Source organism: Perognathus longimembris, chromosome 11 (assembly GCF_023159225.1).
Source record: "Perognathus longimembris pacificus isolate PPM17 chromosome 11, ASM2315922v1, whole genome shotgun sequence".
In the NCBI taxonomy this organism is placed as follows: Eukaryota; Metazoa; Chordata; class Mammalia; order Rodentia; family Heteromyidae; genus Perognathus; species Perognathus longimembris.
Genome location: NC_063171.1, coordinates 16,239,520 through 16,265,501, shown reverse-complemented (window position 1 = coordinate 16,265,501; position 25,982 = coordinate 16,239,520). Strand labels below are relative to the sequence as shown.

At 38.2% G+C, this 25,982-nt stretch overlaps 1 protein-coding gene across 1 annotated transcript in view; it reads left to right on the top strand.

Annotated features, from left to right (window-relative positions):
• The window catches only part of Pla2g4a (phospholipase A2 group IVA), a 142,787-nt gene extending 117,995 nt beyond the window's left edge, over window positions 1-24,792 (top strand). Inside the window, exons 15-18 of the mRNA XM_048356438.1 lie at window positions 5,272-5,456; window positions 12,115-12,310; window positions 15,787-15,944; window positions 24,237-24,792. Of these exons, the coding sequence (XP_048212395.1) occupies window positions 5,272-5,456; window positions 12,115-12,310; window positions 15,787-15,944; window positions 24,237-24,368 (671 nt within the window). The 3' untranslated portion in view covers window positions 24,369-24,792. The remainder of the gene's footprint in view (window positions 1-5,271; window positions 5,457-12,114; window positions 12,311-15,786; window positions 15,945-24,236) is intronic.
• Window positions 24,793-25,982: the final 1,190 nt, after the last annotated feature.

Genomic DNA, 25,982 nt, shown 5'->3' with positions numbered 1-25,982 from the left:
GTTTTAAAAAATGTGCAGTATGAAGTTATTTCTTTCTTCCTTTCCACCCCTCTGGTTTATCTCGTTATTGCTGTCATTGATTTTGGTACCCTGTGTCTTGTACATGTGTTTATCTGATTTGGGGATGGGAAGGGGAATAACAAAATAGTGAGACAAAAAACAAAGGGTGAATCAATGGAAAAGCATTACTCACAAGACACTATGTTGGGAATGAACTTTACATCATGGGGGGGGAAGGGAGCTGGGGAGTAGGGAAAACAGGAACAACCTTACTTAGTAACTGAAACCCTTCTGCACATCACCTCTACAATAAAATAAAATTTAAAAATAATATGGAAGCCAATAATGCATTCCTAATCTTTGGGACATTGGCAAATGCTTAAACAAAGCAATTGTTTGTTACTTATTTTAAATGCAGATTTAGTTGGACATCTTTTATATGGAGGGAGACGTTTTGAAGTCAGGACATTGCATTTGCTAGGTTCTCTCCAACACTTGAGCCATACAAGACCTTTTTGTTTCAGGTATCTTTTTCAGATTGAGTCTTGCATTTATGCTTGTTTGACAGGCACATGCCACCATTCCCTGGCTTTTATTGAGGGAATAGGGTCTTTTACAATCTCCCCCCCTTCTTGTAAAATCCCCTCCCCCCTTGGGCTGGCATTGATCATCAGTCCTCCCAATCAGCACCATACCCAGCCTCATCTTTTATTTTAATAAACCAAATTTGAAATCTTAGCGTGCAGATCTCTTCATCTTTCAATTTTCAGATTGTTCTGCATTTTTATCTTCTTTCATTTCTTCCTTCACTCTTGTGTTTATACAATATTCACACTCACTTAGCATGTGCTTTGTCCTTGGCAGTTCCTAGTGAATAAGACACATATAATCAGTCTTTGCCTGTGTAAAGATTCCAATCAGTTCATGGTCCTTTCTTGAAGTTCAGGCTCATGGAAAGGATCCATGTATATTGATTAAAAAATAAGAGAGGACTGTCTGGTGCTTACAGTCCATAATCCTAGCTACTTAGAAGACTGCAATCTGAGGACCAGAGTTCCAAGCCAGCCTGTATAGAAATGCTTATAAGGTTCTTGTCTTTAGTTAACCAGAAAAACTTAGAACTGGAGGCATGGCATAAGTGGTAATATTCCAGTCTTGAGTGAAAAGCCAAGGAAGAGTGCAAGACCCTGAGTTTATGCCCCAGTACCTGCACCAAAAGAGAGAGGGGGACAGGGATGGAAGGATGGAGGGAGGGGGGAGAGAGAGAGGGAGAGAGAGAAAGAGAGAGAGAGAGCAGTCTTAGGATATGGCTGCAAACTAAGCGTATAAACTGATGTGAGTATTGCTCCATCTCTGAGGATCCAAGAGAGTAATAGTTTATATCACCTGTGCAGTCCCTTTCTTCACTTGTATACAATAACATGAGGAAGTAGATCGACCATTACTAAATATAGCATTACTTTTAGTTACTTGAAATGTTCTAGTCTGAATATATTTCAACTTAGTGAACTTTGGAGAAACCTTTATTTCTGGTTGTCTGTGTGTATCTGATTAAAGCTGCCTTTTACTTGTTTTATGTTTGATTTTAAAAAATGATGGCCACAGATGTCCGTAAAAATAGCTTGAGGGGCTGGGAATATGGCCTAGTGGCAAGAGTGCTTGCCTTGTATACATGAAGCCCTGGGTTCAATTCCCCAGCACCACATATATAGAGAAGGGCCAGAAGTGGCGCTGTGGCTCAAGTGGCAGAGTGCTAGCCTTGAGCAAAAAGAAGCCAGGGACAGTGCTCAGGCCCTGAGTCCAAGGCCCAGGACTGGCAATAATAATAATAATAATAATAATAATAATAATAATAGCTTCAGTCAGGTCAGTGACAAATTCATCCAGCTTTATTATTTACCAACATTGCTTTAAGTAGCTTCATTTTAGACTGAACTAGCTTTTTCAGACAAAGACTCACTAAATTCAATCTTGTTTATGTCCCTCTGTTTTCAAGTTTGAGAATAATTGTATAAAACATGAACACTAAGAGATTTACCTCAAACTGATCATTTCCATTCAGTTTTTAAATAAAAATACTATTTGTTATTCAGCTAAGCTACCATTTATAAAGCATTATTTGTCTTTTATTTTTATACATCCCCATACAAGAAATAATTATACATTTTCATCTAACTTAGACGTATTGGGGAAAAAAATCTTATAGCTTGTTTGCCTGTATTGCAAGTCTGTTTATAAAATTAAAACTCTGTATATCTGAAAACAAAAGCATTCTTTTGTACCTATTACTTCATGTAGCCTAATTTCTCTTGGAAACAAGATAAATTATAGGATGATACATCCCCCCCCCTCCATTAGTTGACTATAAGATAGTGCCTGAAGAACTAATTTTGGAAAGGCTTTTCATTACTTACATTACCTCTTTCCTGTTTACTTCTGTGTTTATAATACTTACTGGGAAAGACACTATCTGGAATAGGAGATGAAGACAGCAATTCATATAGAACAGAGTTAAAAACACATATCCAAATATTTGTGCATTTTTATTTGTAAAATGACCATCACAAATACCCACTGCTTAAGTGCTGTAGGAAAATGTTATGTGATTTATAAAACAGAGCTTAGTTTCAGTATCTGTCAGAAAACCTGACTAACTCATTCACAATTTGGAAATTTTGAATATTTTAACTTATGGGAAGATAGTCTTCACAATGACATATATATTCATTCACAGTTTAGTTTTGGAAACTTGGCTCTTACTATATTAATGTGAAACTACACAGTTTTCCATAACTCATTTCACTTCTTTGGACCTCAGTTTGTCTTTTATAACATTATAAGCATAAGGAGTTAGATTCAAATGGTAGAACACCAAGTGAGCAAGCAAGCCAAACAAGTGTAAGACTGTGAATTCAAGCCCTGGCACTGCCAAAAAATAAAAATAAATAAATAAATAAAAGTGTTACAAGGATGATAAACTTTGCATCTGATATTTCTAAGGTATAATAGGGGAAGTAGTTTAGGAATGAGAGTAGTTAAATAATAATTTCCTGCTTCTTAGTGAAATGTTTAAAAACTGATATAATGCAAAGACTATATTTTTTTTCCTTCAAAAAGTTTACTTATAATTTTGAAAGCAAAAATCTCAGAGAATCTGGAGATATAGTTCAAGTGGTAGAACACAAGGCCCTGGGATTAAAACTCAGTAACACTAAATAAGTGAAAAATAAATAAAAATAAATAAAAAATTAAAAATTCCAGAGATATAAATGTTTAAATTGAGTTATAACAAACATTTACTTTTCATCAGTGTTAGAGAAATATTTATATTTGGGAAAGTAATTATACCCAATTTGAATTTAAATGACCTGTTTCAATTTGAATTGGACAAATTTTAGAGGTAATTGCTTTATTGGTGTTTTAATTTCAGGTTTTATTAATAGTAAAGATTATAAATTTAATTGGACAGACATCTTAAAATTAGCATTCTATTTTAATCTTTTTGTCTTTAAAATATAGGTAAAATTGGCTATCAGAATAGAAGTATCATTTTTTACTTAGACACATATGGTGAATACTAACACAGGATTACTATTGTATATTAGTCATTTACTAGAAAATTTTAATATGTTTTTGCTAAAGAAATGCTCACAATTCCGTGAGCTGAGTACTAACTATATTCGTGGATGAGTCCATGAACATGAATCTCTCTGACCTGCTAGTTTTGTGTATCTCTTGTGAAAATGCTTACCAAATGGGATTTTAAGACTGACTTAGAGATTATAACAAGTGTCTTCTGTGAGCTCCTTTTCTAAGCTCTGCAGTAATAGGCTCTGAAGCTGGGCCAGCCTTCTTCCTTAACAGAGTGGAGAGCAAATGTGTGGACAACATGCTAGTGAACCAGATCCCTGGCATTTCATTCAAGCTAATCCCAATCCAATTTTGGTTACATTGTCTAAGGATGAGAGCTTTGAGTACCCTATGCAAGCGTGGAGAGTGGCACGTTGTTAATTTTACATCTTCATAACACTAATAATATCTAAGTCTTGCTATTTTTCCAGAGTCATTGTCTCCATCTATCCTCCTTCTGTAATGTCTCTGTACTGGGCTCTTGCTACCCCTTACCAAGTGTTAGTCTACCTTAGGGCTTTTGTACCAGGATTTCCTTCTTCTAGAGCATTCCCTCCCCACCATGTTCCCCAAATTGAATTGGCTACTTTTATATCACCTTTCTTGTTTCAGCTTAAGGTTTACACCTCAATGAGGGCTCCCCTCAGCATCCAACAGAACTTTTTTTTCCCTAGACCCTTACCATCTCTAACTCCCTCCATTACATTTATCATGGTGAACTGAAACTGCATTTATTTATCGACTTGCTGGCTGTGTGCTCAGGATATAATTGCTTTGAGAGCGGAGATGTGTTTGACTTGCTAAGTATCTGGAATTCTCAATAGGAACAGACAGTGCAGCTGAATGTGTTATCTGGACTGTTTCCCTGGGCTGTCACCTCACAGAATGTGAACTCAACCTACAGAGATACAGAACGGTCCTGCATTATGCTACATAAGAACTCACTGTGTGTGTGTGTGTGTGTGTGTGTGTGTGTGTGTGTGTGTGTGTGTGTGCCATGGTCCTGGGGTTTGAACTTGTGTCCTTGCTTGGCTTCTTTGTCTTTTTCATTGTCATCTAGTACTCTACCACTTGAGCCAAACTTCTACTTCTGGTTTTTGCTGGCTAACTAGAGATAAGAGTCACATGAATTTGTCTTCTGATTAAGCTAGTATACTTAGATCTCAGCATCTTGAGTAACTAGAATAACAGGTGTAAGTTACTGATGCCCAACAGAACTCACCTCTAATTTACTTCACTATCCATGTGCAAATATTCTCTCTCACATCTGCTGCTATAAGAATTGAACAAGACAGTGTCTGAAGAAGTGTTTTAAACCAGTAAAGATTCTGTATGAGAGATAATACACTTAAAGAGGTCCTGGCTCAGTCAATACCAAAGCCTGAGCTATGCTCCTCCCATACAGGTCCCATTTAATCTTCTTAGCATTACTATGGGAAAATCACTTGGCCCTGATATTCCAAACAAAAAAAAAACCACTATTTTTTAAGATTGTCTAAGTCTTATATATAGCTCTATTTTCAAAGCGAGAGGTCCTAACCTGTGGATTTATCTCTTAATTATAATAAACATTTTCTTATCTTAAACAGCCAAATAACCACTAATTCGTTGTTTTCTTAACTTTCCTTTTGTTTCCTTAAGATCCTGATGAATTTGAGCAAATCTATGAGCCACTGGATGTCAAAAGCAGAAAGATCCATGTGGTAGACAGTGGGCTCACGTTCAACCTGCCCTATCCCCTGATCCTGCGGCCACAGAGGGGAGTGGACCTCGTCATCTCCTTTGACTTTTCTGCAAGGCCAAGCGACACAAGCCCTCCATTCAAGGTAAGGAGACTGCACAGTTTTTCTCTCTTTAACACATTCTCTTGCCTGCATGCTACTTATTTCTCTTGACCTCAATTTCTTATCCTTTGAACCTACTTTGTACATTTCTTTTTAAGACAGAGCCCCATGATATAGCCTAGACTGACTTCAAATGCAGAATCTTCCAATTTCAGGTTTGAGTGCTAGAACTACCGACATGTCTACCAATTTTGAGCTATTTTCTATATTTTCATGCATCATTATTACTCAAGTAAAGATGAGATGTATCATCCCACTGCTTAATAAAGCATTTAACAGAGTGAAATTATCTCAAGAAAGTTCAGGGTCAGGAGCAGGACAAGAATGAAAGAATGGATCTGAGGTTTAGAAGGGATATTAAGCTTGGATGTAGGAATTAAAGGGTAAGAATAATTAAAACCGTTCCTAGAAAAGACAAAATCAGAAGAAAAAAGTGGGCATAGAATGGTAATTTGACAAATAACATCACAAAGAAGGGAGAAAATGCAATGTGCAAAGCAATGAAAACAGATGTAAGATAAAATAAAGTCTTGAGTCAGCTGGACTTGGAGGTGTTTCAATGTGGATACAAAGGCAGTGATCATACTAGAGGAATTTCAAGGATGAGTGAAAGTTGTAAAATGCAGGTACTTTTACACTCTTTAAGAAAGAGATGGATTCTATCAGTGGATGCTGGGAAGAAGAAAGCTTTTGTAATAGAAGTCATGTTTAAATGCTTATGGCTAGGAATCACTAATGAACATGATACTATCTGTGGTAAGATTAAGAAGTGTGATATATATTATAATGACACTTATGAAAAAGTTAAAAGGTGGAGAGGGAAAATATACAAAAATAGCAGATGAAAGTAGTATATAAATGTCCATATTATGGCATGAGACAAAGGAAAAGTGACAGCTGTGAAGGAAAATTCATTGTTAGTCACAGAGAGGAAAGAAGCAAAGAAAATAGTTATCAGGTGCAGTGACTTATGCCTGGAATCCCATATCCTTGGTAGGTAGAGATTGGAAAGATTGATGTCAAAGAGTAGAGTAGGGAAATAATAGTGAGATTCTCATTTTAAAAAAACTAGCCAGGTGTAATCCTCAATTAAGAAAAAGAAATTGCTAAAGATCAAATGATATCATCTGTGATCTCACAACAGAGAGTCATCACCTAGGTGCTCAACAACTCATCCACTTTCCTCTTAATTTTACTGCAGATACACAGCTCCAAAGATAAGCGGTGGTTCTCTTAGCAACTCTGAAATACATATAAGGTCTCTTATTCTAAAATTGTACTTGTCTTTGCTCTTTGTGGAGGCTGTCAGTATTCAGACAAACACTCAAGGACCAAGGTGTATACCTCTGCATGGTTGGGTGGTTACACAAGGTGAGTGTGCAGATTGATTGCTTCATGGAGGCAGCAAACAGGGAATTAGTGAACTCACATGAAAAGCCAGCAGAAATGGCAATGAGCATCATTTAAGGGATTAAAGTCATCTTGTTTGCAAAAGCAGATCCTAGGACTTTATAGGAGGGTGTATAGGAGATTTGAGATTGCATGGTAGTAAGTAGAGAATGAATATAAGGTTTACAGGAGACAAATGGCATTGTGGAATTGCTGTTTGCAGGTGATTAACCTGATAGTATGGAGAAGGATGGGCTGGAGAATGGAGGGAGAAGGATTAAAATGAAGAGAGATTTACTGTTAACCCAGCATAGCACAGCCTACAAGTAGGGAATTGAGGAAGAAGAGCAGAATATGATGGCTGGAGTGGGGAGATGGGGAGGAGGTGTGGCAGGGTGACAATGATGCTGGTGGTATGTGATCCACTGCACTGCGGCCCCTATAAAATGTCAAAGCCATCATTTTGCACTTGAATCAGAGCTCTGCCACGGCTGTGAGTTACCACTGTTTGAGGTTTGTGCCACCAAAAGATGCATAACAGTACTTTTAAAATGCTGACTCACTTGTGATTAAGAAGAATATATACTTGTAAAAATACTTGGTAACTTGGAACTCACATTGAGTGTCTAGGCAACAGTTTTCATATTTTGATAGATTCTCTCGTTTTTCTCACGTGTAAAAGTAGGTATAGAGGTGTGTGAATGTGTGTATGACAGAGAAAGAAGGAAAGAAAGAAAGAAAGAAAGAAAGAAAGAAAGAAAGAAAGAAAAGAAAGAAAGAAAGGGAGAAAGAGAGGTTTTATAGTTTATGTCAGCTTACAAATGAGTTACAAGCATTTTTCATGCCATTATTATTATTATTATTATTATTAATTTGGTAGTACTGGTGTTTGAACTTAGGATCTATTTTGCTAGACAGGCACTCTATTACTTAAGCCAAATCTTAAGCCTTTTTCTTTTAGTTGCTTTTGGGATAGTGTCTCACTTTTTTTTGCTCAGGTTAGCCTGGATTGCAATCTTCCAGTTAATATCTGCCACATAGCTGGAATTCTAGACTTACATCACCATGTATAGCTGTTTGTTGAGATAGGGTGCTGCTAACGTTTTTCCTTGGCTAATCTTGAATTGCAACCCTCTGCCTCCCCAGTAGCTTAAATGGCAGGCCAGCATCACCACATCTGTCTATTGTTAAATATTTTATAAAACATAATTCTATTGGCAAGGAACCCTTTCCTTCAATATGGCTGTGTCCCCAGGACCCAGATGCATATGACATGGATTTGTGTTTAAAGGGGCTACTACCCAGCCCACCACACCAGTATGCCATTGAGGATTAGATGGCTTGTGATGAGTAGGTAGAACCAACAATGACTTCTCCAGGCATCTTTCAGTGAGTTTGTACCCTTCTTTTAATGAACAAGAACAAACAGTAACTGCTGAGAATTATGTAAATTCTATATAACATTAGCTGTAGAAAAAAATAACTTTATGCTTATTGTACTATGACTACCAGCTTGCCTTTTACTGGAAGGAAAGTGACCATAACAATAAAACAGTGAGTTCTAAGTGACAGCTCTGCTGGTTTTAGCTTCTATTGGGTTTGTTTTCTTTTGTTTCTTGAAATGGGGCTTCACTATGTAGCCAAAGGCTGGTTTCAAATTCACAATCTCCTTGACTTGCCTCCTGGGTGCAAGCATTTTAGGACCAGTCCAACAGGCCTCCTGTTCTATGATATTAGATTATATATCATTGACTTTGTACTTTCCTTTTGTTCAGTTGAATTAATAAGCCTGTTGTTTCATGTACTTATTGGTCCTTAATGGATAATGTGGATTATTGCCGGGCTAAATTTATACCTCCTCTTATGCGGAGATGCCAAGCTTATTATCCCCTTATATGTGCTCCCTTTCCACTCTCTTCCTCGGCCGCCTGACCTGCGGGCAGGCCAAGGTGGAATGGAGGACACTGGTAGCCTCGGTTACGTGTGGCCGTGAGAATGCCCTCCCCCTCCCTATACTCACCAAGGAAGACAGGTACCTGTGGGCTCTCGGAGAAGCTTCAAGAGCTTTCTGTTTATTCAGGGGAGGGGCAATCAGACTTACAGAAGTAATGACAAGGGAAGGGGAGGGACTGACCAGGAGCTAGCGACAGGCTGGTGAGCATGTCCATCAAAGAGCAGCGCACTAGGACCTCCCCCACGGGCTAATATCACTTCCCACAGAACTGCCTTCTGGGCGCCGGACCATGCCATTATGACACACACGCTCACAGACCAGAGGTGGGGCTGGCTTAACTCCCTCTCCTGGTTCCAGACCTGGGAAGGGGGTAGGTGTAGCTAGTAGCCACACGGCCCCAGGGAGGGAGGAAAGGCAGCATCTCGGGACTACCCTCTCCCCCTCAATGCCAAGCTGAATCCCCAACAGATGATGGCCTTCTAAAAGGCCATGTCCCAACCAGCTAGGCCTGGTGAATGTAACTCTATTGATCAAAAGGGTTATTTGCCATTATGATTAAGGAATGTAAGTTGAGATTATTCTGGGTTATATAGTGGGCACCAATTACTACATTACATAATTATGCTCTCGAATCTTAAAAAATAAATTTTAAATAATGAAAAATTTGTCATCCAATTGTCAGAATATCTTGTATATTTGCGGAGACAAAAAAATCCTGTTTCCTCTAGCTAAAATGTCAATTTCGCATTTTAAACACACACATACACATATAAATTGTATTACTAAAATATGTTTATATTCTTTTGTTTTTTTCCTTTTTATTTTTTGCTTTGAAAAAATTATTGTAAGAATCCTTTTGGGGTTTCACAGCTTGGATTTTCAGGCTCTTATACTTACTCAATGACCAAGCACAACTTAGAAAAGAAGCTTCAGAATGTGGTTTGTGAATGAAATACAATTGCTCAGCCATTAAGATGGAATTATAAAATCTCATAGGAAAAATGGCCAACTCCAAAAACAACTTAGGGCTTGAAATTCACAGGCCTAATGGGCATGAAAAGGCTGATATGGATACCCATAATGCTGTCCTTACTGCAGAAACAGTACACTTTGCCACATCTAATCGTGCCTGACTTTGGCTACAAGTATAGTAGACAGCTCCTGCTAGGCAAACGTCTTCTTTTCTCCATGTCATGGCTTGCAGTATTTTCCAAAACATCAGCATCTCATAAAGCTGGAAATTTATGCACACATAAAGTTGGAAATTTCCACCACATTCCCATCCTTCCATCAGAAGTGCATTCAACAGTGTTCTACAGAAGATGGAAGATGGAGGTCCAGCTGCCTATAATGGCATTTCCTATAATTACATTTCGTTCTTTTCTACTACATTGTATTTGTAGTTTTCTTCTGAATTTCTGGAATCATCCGCCAAATACATATTGTACTTAAAAAATCACTGTAAAAGTGATGTACAGAGAGATTACAGTTACATAAGTCAGATAATGAGTACATTTCCTTTTTTTTTTCTCTCAAATTTTTATTATCAAACTGACGTACAGAGAGGTTACAGTATCATACGTTGGGCATTGGATACATTTCTTGTACTGTTTGTTGCCTTGTCAGATAATGAGTACATTTCCTTTTGAACAGTATCACCCCTTCCCTTATTCTCTCCCAGTGTTTCCCCTCCTGTCTCCCCTGTCCCCTATTGTATAGCTCATAGTGTCTAGTGAATGTAACTGCTGAATTGGTTCACCCTTTGTCTCACCGTGTTTTTGTGCTTCCCCTTCCTCTCCCAAAATCAGATAGACTTATACACAACACAGAGTATAGAAATCTAATACCGTGACAAAAGAGAATAAACCAAAGAAAAGAGGAAAGGAAAAACAAAAGAAGTGTAAACAGTATAATAAAATACCTTTTGCTTCCATTTCTCAGAGTTCATTTTGATAAGCATCATTTTATATGGTCATATGTACATAGTTATTGATCTTTTCTTATGAGATATATTTACATATTTATATATTTACTTACATAGGCTAATATATTCTATACATAAATAAATGAACTGGCAAGTATATGCATTTTGCAACATAGTCTGGATCATTTTCTGTTATTTGATGGCATTTTTCCCTTCTGCTTTAAGGTTTTTCAGTCTCACATTGATATTCAGAAATGAGCCTAGACATTTTATAAATTAACCCACTGATCAATGCTGCCCAATTTTTCTCTCTACACCATGGCTTTATTTCGTACTCTGTGAGTTTTCCCTACCTCTTCCTCAGGAAGTGGCACGTGTGTTCAGTAATCAAATAACAGCTGAAATGCATGGTTAGAAGAGAGTGCAGTCTGGGTCCATGGCTGTCATTTGGGAAACAGGAGGCTTTTGCTTAAACTTTGCATTTTCCTTAAACTTTCTTTGTTTCACAGTACCATCTTTACTCATAGTGTGTCATTATTGCTCAGTCTTGACAGAGGCAGGAAGGATATGGGTATTCCCTCTTGTAATCACTGTCCATGTAGTCACTATTTTTCACTCTTGTCCACGTCAGGATCAGTGAGGAAAGGGAAAGTTTCTACCATTTCCTGATTCCACTGTTGACTTAGCCATCTAAAAATAGCTTGACTTTTACCTCATGCACTCTCCTTTCCTCTTTCTCCACACATGCACATCATCTCTCCCAGCTTGAGTCATATTTGTAAACACTAGAAGGCTCCCTTTTTTCCCTGATGGCACGTGGGGCACGCGATTGCTTCCCTGGGTGATTTTGCTTTGCTCTGCTGTTGAATAACTAGGAAGGAAGAATTTTCAGCAGGGCTAGACCTGACTAACACAAAGAGCAGAGGGAAAGAAAGAAAAGGTTAAAAAGCATGGTTTTCTTAATTTTCAATGGAGAAATGATCTGTACCCACATGGGATTTTCTGCAACACAAAGCTGTCCTCAGCAAACATTTTCATTGCTATGGAATTCTTTGCTTGCCTAGAATTTTGTTACTTTGTAAATGGTATTGAGATATCGGTCAAATTAAGATTCATAGACTTCCAGAGACTTTTATTCAGTTCATCAACAAGTTTTCAAATATCTACTGTGAAGAGAGGCTTTTACTGACATGGCAATATTGAATTTCTAGAGTTTTTTTTTTTCAGATTCATGAGTTTCTTGAGAATGAAGGTGTTGTTGAGTTCATCAAAGAGCACACAATTACGAGATATACCTACTCCATACTGAACAAGAGTCAGACTAACACAAATTCAGACAAAAGTTCCCAAAGGTATCCTTTTCTTTCTCACAGGAACTTCTCCTTGCAGAGAAATGGGCTAAGATGAACAAGCTCCCATTCCCGAAGATTGATCCATATGTATTTGATCGTGAAGGACTGAAGGAGTGTTATGTCTTTAAGCCCAAGAATCCTGATGTGGAAAAGGACTGCCCCACTATCATCCACTTTGTTCTAGCCAACATCAACTTCAGAAAGTATAAGGCTCCAGGTATGCTGGGAATAGGCTCCATCCCACAAAATGTCAACTTGGTGGAGTTGAAAAACAAATACAATACCAGCCAGTACCACTCCATCCGCTGTTACAATATGAACTAATTCCCATGCCTAGATCAATAGTAGATATCTTGAGACCCAGAATGCTTTCCTTCTTTTTTTTTCTCAAGATCCCAGAGTTCCTTAAAATCCAGAAACCTAAAGGCTAAGCAAAGATCCTCAAATTTGTATTGAGTTTGAGTTGATTCATTGGTGCCCTTTTCATAGGGGATGTTAAATGGTTGGATGATCCCTCTTGTGAGACAACTCTTTTTTTTTTTTCAAGTTAAATTTTATTGATAAGGTGATGTACAGAGAGGGTAGAGTTATACAATAAGGTAGTGAGTACATTTCTTGTCATATTTGTTACACCCTCCTTCATTTTTCTTTCCCTTCCCCAGTTCAGATAAGCATATATACAATATCCAGTGTACCAGAATCATATACAGTGACCATAAAATTTACCTAGTACATTAAACATAATGACAACAGTAAAATCCTCCTGTTTCCATCTCTTGGAGTTCATTTTGCTTAGCCTCATCTTATATAATCATATTTATGTATCTGTTGAACTATTGTGCTCCTGGCAGGTCTATCCTAGACCTTTTTATGTTTATTTAGTAATTGTTTGGTTTTAGAGACATAATGTAAAGTCACTGACCAAAACATGTAGAAATACCATTTGAAAAGAAGGTTGTTATTTTACAGACATGATCTCTACTGTTCTCCCCTCCCCCTCCAACAACCACATATCAGGGAGACCATGCCCCTTTGTCCTCTGTAATCTAAGCTTGTCTCCCTCAACATTATTCGTTCAAGATCTGACCATTTCCTTGTGAATGCCATTATGTTATCATTTCTTTTTTTGCCATTAAGATTACCTTTGTTTTAAGTACACATTAAACAAGAGATTGATTATCTAAAATAAAATGTAACATTTTTGAAAGAGACATATTCTAAAATAACTGATTTCAATGACAAATTAAAAATTTACTGAGTAGTCTGATTTCTAAGTTTATCTTGCTGTCAATTTCATTAAACATATTGACTATTTTTTCAGTAGGCAGACAATTATGTTTACTTTAGAGACAATATTTTTTGTTGATTATTCAGTAGAATTCATTATGTTACCTAATATACACAGAATGGACTTTTCTATGAAATTATGTAGGATGTTATGTTATCTTCTCCATATTAATAACATAATTAAGTTTTTATTATGTAGTTGCCATATGTATGTGTACATGTGTGCTTTCAGTTATCAGAATAGAGCCTAAAGTTTAAAGATGTTAAATTATTCAGTCAAGTCACAAAAGTAGCAATGAGGATGTTTCAGAAATTCTTTTTTTTTTTTTTTTGGCCAATCCTGGGCCTTGGACTCAGGGCCTGAGCACCGTCCCTGGCCTCTTCCCGCTCTCTGCCACCTGAGCCACAGCGCCGCTTTCCATATATGTGGTGCTGGGGAATCGAGCCGAGAGCTTCATGTGTAGGAGGCAAGCACTCTTGCTACTAGGCCATATTCCCAGCCCATCAGAAATTCTTGACATCCAAAACAATTTGTATCTAAGTCTGTGTAAATGAAACATATGGTCCTGGTCCCACAGTTGTGCAGATATTTGTCCCAGGAGGTAGTGGGTTTTTTTTTAACTGAAGAGACTATGTATTGTTACTAATGTTAGTAGTACATTAGTTGTGACATTTACACACATGCAAACAATGTATCCTGATCAACATCTTCCTCTCTTATTCTCCTCCCTGCTCTCTCAAAGCCATTTCAATGAGTACATTGTATTTTCATATGTGCAACTAAACTTTATGAACAATATTCTTTGTTAGCTCTCTCTACTCTGGTTGCTGCTCTCCACACAATCTGAGCCTGTTTTAAGACTACTCTTTTTATAGAACAAATAATGCAAAAACACATGAGAATGTTCATTGGCAAGACAATCTAGAGACACCTTATGCCTAACAATTTCAGGTTGCCATGTTGAATTTCACAGAATATGAAAATCAATTTCAAAATGCAGTCGCTTATTTTTCCCACCTCTAGAGGAATCTAAAAATTTTTTTATTATCCCAGAGTCAGAGATCAACAGGCATACTGCTTAGGTCTCTAAAACACATATTATTTTACAACCTGAAATTGTTGTTTTCCATTATGTAAACAACTCCCCCTCCAAGTCCAGGAAAGATGGGCGAAAGGAATATCCTGAAGAAGACGGTCTTTCTAGACTTCTTTGGATGCTGTCGGGGTTGTCGGGGTTGTCGGGGTTGTAAATTTGCCAGGCTTAGCTCTATCCCTCCCCAACACATGGGGAAGGGTTCTGGGCTTACCTATCTATTCTGCGGGGGATCCATACCTACTCTCTCACGCCCCCTCCGGCCAGTAGGGTATCGGACGTGGGAGTGGGGTCCCGGGTTTAGCCTTGGGTCGCATGTGGGTGCGAGACCTCCATACTCGCCAGCCCAAGGAAGACATGAGCGCGTGAGATCTCGGAGAAAACCTCTAGGGCTTCTGTTTATTCAAATGAGGAGCCCCCAGATATACCCCCGAGGGCGGGCACAAGAGAGGGATTGCAGATTGGTCACAGAGGGCTGTCCATCAAGTGATGTCAAGGGACCTCCCTCGGGGCAGAGGCCCAGCCCCCCAAGGGTTGGGTTTCTGGGTGTCCTCCATTACACACGTGTTGCCCCAGGAGAAGGGCCTTCTCTTCCTGCCAAAGGAGGAAGGGGGGTGGGGGACAGGCCAAGGTCAGCAGTGGCCCCTTAAAGGCACAGCTGACCCCAACAAGGGGTTAGAGGTTATTATGGGAAACATGCCTTAACACTGGAGAGGAAGAATTAACTGAAAGTTTTAGTTTTCAAACAGTGGAGCCCTTGAAGCTTAAGGAATTTTCCATCACTATTCATTATCAAGTATATTGCTGTGGACTGAACTTAATTAGATAAAGTTTAGGTTTGGGAAAGGATTAGTCAGGACTGAGGATGGGTTAAAGGGAAGGAATGCAGACAGTGAAGAATCTTTTAGCAAGTGGCTACCCCAAGCAGAACCTGACTGTCTTCGTGAGGGCGTCTAATAAATGGAATATACTTGATCTAGAATCTTTCTCAACCATGCACCAGGAGACTGAGGAGCAGAACTCCATCAAGTCTGGTTGACTGCTGCTAATGCAAGCCATTTATTTACCCTCATTTCTAGACTGATGTTAAGTATACAAAGCAGTCTTCTACATTTGCAGAGAGGGAGAAAGGAAACCAGGAGGTACAATGATAGAGACACTGATGCCTGTGTGGCATTTATCAGTAGATACAGCATGTTCAAGTCCAGGCTCCCAACATTGTCTTCAATGTCAACTTGTAGATCTTATTCCCTGAAGTTTAGGGATATTTTCTGCTTTCAAAATAACACCATGGATGACTTCTGCTATTTAGGTGTTCCAAGAGAAACGCAAGAAGAGAAAGAAATAGCTGACTTTGACATTTTTGATGATCCTGAATCACCATTTTCAACGTTCAACTTTCAATATCCAAATCAAGCGTTCAAAAGGCTCCATGATTTGATGTACTTCAACACCCTGAACAACATTGATGTAAGTATCTCCTGCCATTGTTGATAATACTGCTTTTCTTTCAGAGCACACCGACACAGCTGTCTTTTGAAATGAAGGAAAAGTTAAGATTCATGAATGAAATATCCCAAATCTGCTACGTCACTTCCCATACATAAACTATTTTACAAACACCAGAAGAACCCTATGAAATCCACAAGGCATGTAACTCCAAATTGGTGAAACACTGATTTTTATATCATTCTTGATTGGTGTTTTTTTTTTTAATATTTGGCTGCTTTTCTGAAATCTCTACTGTACTCATTCTATCATAAAAATAAACGACAAACACAGAGGAAGATGATGGAAAGGGGATAGAAGAGCAAGAGAGTAAGTTTAATCAGGAATGTACTTAATCAGCAAAAAATTAATGACATGATTTTTAGTGAATGTGTTCATGTTTTTACATGCAGCTTTGTGTGTGTGTGTCTCTGTGTGTGTATACATCTTGATAATATTGCCAAATGAATTGTCATTAACCTGGTGCTTAGTCTGTGATATTTTTTCCTTTTTTTTTTTTTTTGCCAGTCCTGGGTCTTGGACTTAGAGACTGAGCACTGTCCCTGGCGTCCTTTTGCTCAAGACTAGCACTCTAACACTTGAGCCCCAGTTTCTGTTTTTTTTCACTTTATATGGTGCTGAGGAATTGAAACCAGGGCTTTGTGAATGCTAGGCAAGCACTCTACAACCAAGCCACATTCCCAGCCCTGTGAGATGCTTTAGTCTGAAAAATAACCATTTAATATGTACCTCGGTGTGATTAAAATCATTAGCTTCCAGTCCCATACCATTATTTCTGACAAAAGATGATCAGTTGGGAAAGCTCAAGTTCACTGGATTACTTGGATTTTGTATATTTGAAAAAAAAGACTAAAAGAAAAAAGAAATGAAGTAGAGAAAGATAAGATGTTTAATTTATCAGTGTGTTTGGAGGCTAAATGAATGCCACAAAAGAACTCAGCGTATGTGATAAGTGTTCTGTTTTTGTGGGCTTTAATTAGATTTTTTTTGAGCTTTGAGAACTTTGGCACATCTAGTTTGTTGGCCTGCTCACTTTGTCCTGAGATTTTCCACGATAATTGTATGCAATCATGGCAGCTGGGCTGTGTTTGTCTTCTATTTTGTAAATATGTGAAATTTTTTTTACTAATAAGTTCTTTGGCTAAGATTCTTTTTAGCCTGCTTTTGCAAAGACTATAAAACATACTTAACAAAATGTATACTACATATGCTTTTCTCAGAATATTTATTCTTCATTTTATTGCTTATAAGTGAACATTTGAAAGCTTCATGCTACATTATTTTTATAGTGATGTGAAAATTTACAGTGTATGAAGAGAGAAAATTAGTATGTTAATCTACTAACCTATGAAATAAAGAGTCAACAAAAGTTCAAAGAGTTCTGTTTTAATAAATACCATACTAGGAGAAACAGAAGTGAGCTAAGGAGTTATTATGTCTATCTTTGAAGTGTGAAAATATATTCCATATATTACTTGGAAGGAAATGTGCTAAATGTCATATGTCATCCTAAAATGGAATGAGCTAGATTATAGAAATATCTTATTAGACTTGATAATAAACACACATATATAATTCTATCTTAAGCGGCTATATTTCTCTTGCTCTTTTCATTTCTGGTTTATATAAAACTTGCTAGAATATTTTATGTAAGAAGTAAAATAGTTCTAGTTAAACACTGTACAAAGCCTTCTTCAAGGTAGCTTGTTTGACACATAAGGGTGAACGTTAAAGTTAAAGTGCAAACAAAAATAGACTGAATTCCAAACTGTCTTGACTTATAGCACATTCAATGTTGATTCATCACAAACCATTAAGTAGGCACTAATAAAGAGCTTCTGCTACCATTTCTGGCATGGCATGTAGATGCCAGATCATGGCTTATATATCATTTTGTGATCCCAGTGTGGTCATATGTATGACTTCAAATAAGCTACTCACACCTTTGGAACTTGGGTTTCCTCATCTCTAAGGTAGGTGTCATGGGACCAATCATAGTGGCAGTAGTGAACACATAATTAGGTGATGTGTGAATAGTGCCCTGGAAGTGGAAACTTGCTAGGAGATGGGATATGAGCAGTGTATGTCCATCCCATGTCCCTGAAAGTCCACAGGAAATACACTACAAGACCATTGGAGATGTGTAGAATGCAAAGTGTTCACAAGTCTTCACAAGTCATGGCCGACTACACAGCAAGTAAATGCACTTTTGAGTGAATGAATGGAGGCCTTCTCTTGAAATTACATGACCATTGTGACACATGTCCAAGTGATTATTCTGTGCGTGTGTGTGTGTGTGTGAGAGAGAGAGAGAGAGAGAGAGAGAGGGAGAAAGAGAGAGAGACATAGAAAGAGAGAGACACATAAAACTTTCAATTCTTGCTAACATTCTGTCTCTCTTGGTGGCCTCTCATGTGCACTTTAATGCCAATAAAATTTTGATCATTATCAAAGCTTCCTGCTAAATGATAATACATATATAAAGAGCATTTAATTTTGTTGAGATTAGCATGGTGGTTAGGATCTAAATCCTATCCTCACTCCATTTGGGTGGAGTGGGATACTGATTTATACTTCATTGCCATCACACATAACTGCCAGAGTTGTTTGAAAACAGAAGACCCTGGAATACAAACTGTCAGCACACATAGTTGCTTGTCTGCCACTCCTTACAAAGATCCTTTCCAATTTGGTGGCCATTACCAGTGTGTGTGGCTGAAGGCAGTTTTTTCTCTTCAATTCGTCTTCCGACCTGACTCTCCTCTGAGACAATTCTCACTCTGTTAACAACAGCTGTATGCTCCTATTGCTATACTTCCCCAGGACATCCTTAGCTGCCCTGCTTTTTCAATTTGTCTCAAGAAGTTTTCGGTTCTGTGTTTGCTCACTTCAAGACAGCAGCCTGGGGTTTCAATTTGGGTTTCTGCTCTTACTCAGTCCTCCCAAATTCCTTTGCACTGAACATGGCTTCCGTGCCTTTACTATGACAAGATTATGGTATTTCGTAGTCTGCTTCCTTGGGTTCCTTATTAGACTGATGTATAGTGGATTGCACTGGTAGGCAGGTGGTATGTGGAGGAGGCAAAGGCCTTGGAGTCAGACCAAATTGGGTCTGGAGTTCTTCATTTCGATGCCTCTTAGCTGAATGGTCGTTGACACATAGGCTGCATCTTCCACATTTTACTTTCTTCAAATGTAAGGCAAAAAAGTGATTCCGATGTTCAGGATCTGAATGGAGTTTAAGTGGAACAATGTAATTTAAGGGCATGTAATATAATAGATATGCAGGAAATTAAAATAGCTAATATAGCAACGACAGTAATGATGATTAGTGTTTGTATTCTCCTTTACTTTTAATTATACATTACAAATCCTATAAAAGCAATGACTTGTCAACTTACTTTGTATCTTCCAGAGATATTAATAATTCTTGGTTCCTAAGAGGGGATACAATGTATTTATAACTGATTTCTACAATGTTCACTGGTGTCTCCCCTCCCCATTCCTAGCATCAATAACCAGTGTCAGGTACAAAGTGCTGCTGGTAACATGTAGAGTTCCCCACCGTAAGAAATCTCTACAAAATATATTCCTGGCCAGGTGGCTCACACCTTAGTGCACAAACCAAGCTTTGCTCTGGAGGCAGGAAACCTCCGTATTGATTTTGAGATCACAGGAAAAGACTTTGTTTTTCATTCTCATTCTGTTAATGTACTCTGTAGGTATATTCTGGTATATTCTCTGACACTAGTGAGTTTTTATGTTTGTCAGATAATTTTGCAAAGCACTTTGTAGTAGATCTTAATTAACATAAGGAAAAATATGACTTAGTTCTTAATTTGATCATATTCAGCATTATAAGAATGCCTAGTTACAAGTCAAGGATCTTGTCTTTTTGAAAATAATTTGGAAGTTTGTCACAGTGTATCATGGCTTATTTTATTGGACCTGTATGGAAGGGAATAATCCTTTTCTGTGTATCATCTGAATCAGAGTCAATCCTCCTAAATTAATGAATAGAAAAGTCAGCATGAAATACAAAAATATAATGAATTTATTTGCTCATAATTTTATATGATGACCAGAGCCTTCAGAATGAATAACCAGAGACATAGTGTGAATTATTTGTATTCTTGGGTCTGAGAAAGCATGGTCAGCTGAGTAGAAATTAGATTTATAAAAATGAGTATGAACTTAACCTTGGTGGTTCCTGCTTGTAATCTAAGCTACTCAGGAAGCTGAGATATGAGGATTATTGGTTGAAGCCAACCCAGACAAGAAAGACTATGAGACTCTTATCTCCAGTTAACCACCAGGGAGAACTAAAGCTAATGGGTAAGTTTTCAGGTCCTGAGTTCATACAACAGTATAGACACACTAAATAAATAAATATACAAATAGAGTGATCTAATGCTAATGGGAAACTTAGAAAGTCCTAGCTGTGTATGATTTCTTCTTGACCTCTCTGAGTAGTAATCCTTCCTCCTGTATACAGGCCAGAGCATGAAGGAATGATCTTCCTATCCTGTAGTGAGATTACTACTAAGAATCTGGTTTCATTGGGAGCCTCTCCTACTCTTGCTCAGTAGTTAATTGTAGCCTGTGCTCTACCACTTGAGCAAAGCTTCTTGCCTTTTTGCAAATTATTTTGCAAATGGAGACTTACAGAATTTTCTGCCACACTTGGATTTGCACTACCATCCTTCAGAACTCAGCTCCTCCTGAGTAGCTAGTAGTTCCAGGTATGAAGCCCAAGTGCCTGGCTATATTTCAGTTTTTATTAGGAAGGCAAGTGCTAGCTGTCAGATTCATTGTAGTAGACCAAAACCTTTTCACTTCTCTCTCAGAATACATTATAACTAATGCTGGGCACCAATGGCTCATGAGTGTAACCTTAGCTACTCAGGAGGCTGAGATCTGAGCATCGATTCCAAGCCAGCCCCGGAAGAATAGTCACCTGATAATCTTATCTCCAATTAACCACTCAAAAAATGGAAAGTAGTGCTGTGGCTCAAATGTTAGAACACTGTCCTTGAGCACAAAGAGGCTCAGGGACAGTGCCCAGGCTCTAAGTTCAAGCCCCACAACTGACAAAACAAACAAATAAAATACACCAGAGCTTTTCTCTTAGGCTGTTGCTTTTTGTTTGGTTGTTTTCTATTGAGGGAAACTTAATATTTACTACAAATGTATCAATATCCCACCTCCAAATTTGATTTCTTTCTTTCTATGTTTGGTGCTACTGTGATTTTGACTCTGATCCTTGTGCCTACTTGTCAGGCTCTGTTGTCTTTGTGAAACACTTCCAGCCTTATTTCCAGCTGCTTATTTTTGAGATAGGGCCATGCTCTCTGCCCAGGTATGATTCAACTCTGTCAGTTTTTCCTGGAGATAGGATAATACGGGTGGGCCAGTGCTCAGTTTCCATCACTGAGAGTGTATCTCATAAATGTTTTCTGCCTGGGCTGGTTTTGAACTTTGATCTCAGCATTCTCAGCCTGTCATGTTGTTGTTAGGAAAACTGGTATGTTTCCTAGGGGAATAGGAGGGAGAGAGTGATACTTTACATACTTTGTAAAATGATTTTCTTAAATTTCTATCTTTATTACAAAGTTGCTATCTTTATTTCTATCTATTATTTACCTAATACAACAATTAGGGACACCTTGAATAATACAAGTCAGCATCAACATGGGCTAGTAGGCATCAAGACAGGCAGAGGGGATGGAGTAAGCTGGGATATGAGGGCCTTGCTGAGTCACACTGACAGGAAGTATTTTGAACTCAGTGCCTTTCAAAGGAGAATGAAAGAGGAAATAGATACAAGCACTTTAAGATTACTCATAACGGGCAAATTAGAGATTTAAACACGACATATTGCCGTTTTGGATACATCTATTTGCACTATGACAAAAAGTTTAAATATAGCTGCTGACACAGTAGTGAGTTGAGCTTCTGGTTGTATTACAACATTCTTAACTCCCAGCTTGGGCTATGCGCTCAGTGGTAATCTGAAGCTTTGTTTAATGATTTTACAGTTGTTCTCTGCCACCTAGTGGTTGCTTGTTAGACCTGCATTGAATTTGGCCTTCTTATATTATAGGTATCAAAGTTATTTTTCCTTTATCAGAAAAGCTCATTTGTACCCAAGGGTCTTCTTGAAAAAATCACTATTCGGTGATGTTATTCATTATAAAGGAACAGTCATCATTATCAGAAAAGTTTCTGCTGTGATGTTTTCTAATCTAAAGCATTTCAGGTACTTGAAAAGTTACTGTTTTCTGTCCTTGGAACTTCTCTAAAACAAAGCTTTCTATTTCTCTGGCTAATAAGAAAAAGTAGAAAGCTAACTTGTATCTTTAGAAAGACAAATTGCTAAAAGAATACAGAGTAGGACACTTTGAATGGTAAAATTGATATTGAATTATACTGAATAATAAGAGCATTCTTTATTATGTTTAAAAAATTCTTCTGAAACTAACCACCTAACCTCTAACTTATAGCTCATAATTCTCCTCACAAATAACTTAGGTGTAACAACATGAACAGATTCTAGTTGTGCCAGACATTGCCTCAAATAATATATATATATATATATATATATATATATATATATATATATATATATATATATATAAAATGGTTTCCAATACTTAGGCATCCTGAATTAGTAATATCATTCTTACTTTTTATTTGTGTGCTGGTACTAAAGGCTGGTTTTCTATAACTTGAGACACAGCTCTACTCCAGGCTATTTGGTGATGAGTTGGAGATAAGAGTCTCATGGACTTTCTTGCTTAGGCTGGCTTTGAACAGGGATCCTTAGATCTCAGCCTCTTGAATAGCTAGAATTACAGGCATGAGCCACAGTAGCCTGGCCCACAGCATTCCTATTTTAAAGAAGAGGAAATAAGATTAAGGGCTTAGGCTAGTTGTCCTGAATCTTACACATGATTGTTCCAGGGAGGCCTTTGGTCTTCGTGGGACTTAAACATCAGCCACCATCACAAAGCTGCTTACATTCCTCTCGAGCATGCAAAAATTGGGTCACTACGTACAGCTTACTTAAAAGATTCAGTAAGATTTGAACCAATTTTCCCTAGAAGATATATATTGGTTTTTAAAGTGTATAACTGAATTATATTTCTCCCACAAGTTGCTCTTTCTACCATATGAAAGGCTTGCAGGGATGATCAAACTTTTTTACTTCCAACTAAAAGGGGTATTTGCAAAGGCTACTCATATTTAGATATAACATAATTCCTGGGCCATACAAAATAATTGACAGAGGCAAACAGCATTGACTAGCCTGTGAGAAGCATTGGGGCCGGGGGGGGGGGGGGCATCTGTGTCTGGCTCATCACCTACAAAATGATTTCTGGCACCTTTTTCCACCCACAGGCCAGACATTCCCCTCCCCCAGAGGGCCCTGCCTTCTGGGTCTGACATTAAGTCACAGAGCACAGATTATGTGTGAGCACCACTGAAGTCACACACAGTCTCTCCTTCAGGCTTTGGACCATACTTGCTCAGAGCATGTGTGGGCTTGAGAAAAGCCCTTTGTGTATACCTCCAAGGCCGGATGGGCCATAGGAGCCCTGAGTGGGAGGAGGCCATGTGATCTGAAGCAGCTCAGACTTGCCAAGAATTTCTCTAAATAGCACGATGTTGAAGCACATAGGCAATGACTTCATGTCCCAGAGAAGAAAGTGGATGATATTGTGGAACACCCTATGACTTGTGTTTGTTTATAGTGCCCTGAGATAGGTATTTGGTTCATAGTTAAGATGACATTTCCAGGCCTGTCCCTGGGGAATGAGATCTTCTGCAAGTCAGTTGGGTTCTACAGCGGGAGCACTGCCATCATATCAAACAGGCCCTGCTTCCAAAGATAGCTGCCATTATTCCAAAATGACGGGTCTGCTGCAATATCACATTTTCTCTTCTCTCCTAAAATTTCCAGCCAGGTGAAGACTTACATTTGCTATGCTACAATTTTGTCAGCAAAAATCTGGAGCAATCTTGGAATTTTTTGGTAGAAGAAAGAAGAACAGTTCACTGGGTTTGAGTTTAATCACATTGCAAGGTGTCATGTTGATATCAAATATATAATATATGCATTACCCAGATATCTCTCAATGCATTTCAAAAAGAATGCATTCAAAAAAGAAAACATCAATTAGATGTTGGTTTTATTTCTCAGAGGTTTACAGTGGCTCATAGCAACACTGATGACCTTCTCTTCTTCTGCAGGTGATAAAAGATGCCATTGTTGAAAGCATTGAGTATAGAAGACAGAATCCATCTCGTTGCTCTGTTTCACTCAGTAATGTGGAGGCAAGAAGATTTTTCAACAAGGAGTTTCTAAGTAAACCCACAGTGTAATCTGAGTGGCAGGAAGTTCAGTCTTTTTTAATGCAGAAGCTCACCTGTAATTCCATGACAACTGGATTTAAAAACACAGATTGTACTGAAACTAAGAGACTGGCTAATTCTGCAGCTGTTTGCCTGTATGGGAATAATGCTGTTACAAGTTGTGCGGTTGATAAATGGTGTGGATCCTGTAGCACTGTATTTTGTAACCAGTTCCTGTCTGTAGGATTTCTTGATATCAACAGTAATAATGTATACTGTATTTAAAAACATTTCGTATCAACCTTTTCTTGTTCCTTTTCTTTTGATATGGTTTTCTTTTAAAAATATTTAATAGTCCAATTTCAGTAGGTAAGGTTTCCTATTGTGTGTGAATGTTACTCACTATTGAGATTCATTCATACCATGATACAACACTATTTTATTTATGTATGTATACACACATATGAAATGAAATACATTGATGTAAAAATAAACATAGGTATCTGACTTATTCTTTGGAATGAAATATTTTGTTTCTAGGAGAGATTTTTCAGATTCACTGCTTTCAAATGCAAATAGTCCTACATTCAAATGTAAAACTTGTAAAACATTAAAATCATGCTTATTTTCCTTGTAAGAACAATATGTACAATATGTGTATATTGTTCAATCAGTATGTGCTTTTTTGGTAAGTACAAAATTATGTAACCGTATCTAATGTAACATGTACTTGGCTGACATTGTCATGGATATTTGTCCACCAGACAGAGTGGGGTCCAGGGAGCTATCCCCAGGCATGGTAGAAACACCAGGTAGAAATAACCTTCCCCATAGCCACATCCAAACTTTAACCAATGGAAGTAGATAATGGTGAGAAAAAAAAATCCATGCCTTACTTGTTGGAGAGTGGTAAGTGCTGTGCAGAAAATTGAATGAGAAAGAGATGGAAAGTGCTGGAGGCATGTGGTGTTAGATGGGGTCCAAGTAATATCCTGGGAGGACCCAAGGACTAAATACATCTTAATAAAACACATGAAGATGAGAAGGACATGAGGTGAGCAGAGGGAGCTGGATCTGGTATGTCCATGGGGAAGAGAAAATGTCCTGGCCACATCTGGAGCACCAGGTTTGTACAGGGAAAGGGAACAGGGGACAGTATGCTCACTTCCAAGTGGAAGGTGTAGAAAATGAGTGGTATTGGTTCAAAAGTTGGTAATACTGTTGAGTGTATCCTTCCACGTGTTCCTGTAAAGTAACAAGTACAGAGAGGCAATGATGCCTATCCCAAAGTACTAGAGTTAATGTCTGAATCAGGTAGGGACCTCTGCCCTTGACCTGTGGATTTTGCTATACTTCCTCATGGCCCTGCCATGAACTGACTTGCTTTCAAGCTAGGACAGGGTAGGATTCTGTTTTCCCATTTCACATCTGTGTTTCCCTTCTTCTCTGCAGTAACATGGGTTCCATGTCTAATGCGGATTTGTCAATATGTTCATTTAAAGGAGGAAAGTGGTGTGTGAGTGTGTAGGAAGGGCATGTGTGTACTGTGTGACAGGCCTGGGAGCAGTGACACCTGGGAGCAGTAAGTGGACCTGGCTCCAAGAGCTTGGAATTTCAACCAATGAGCCGATTTCAGGCTGATTT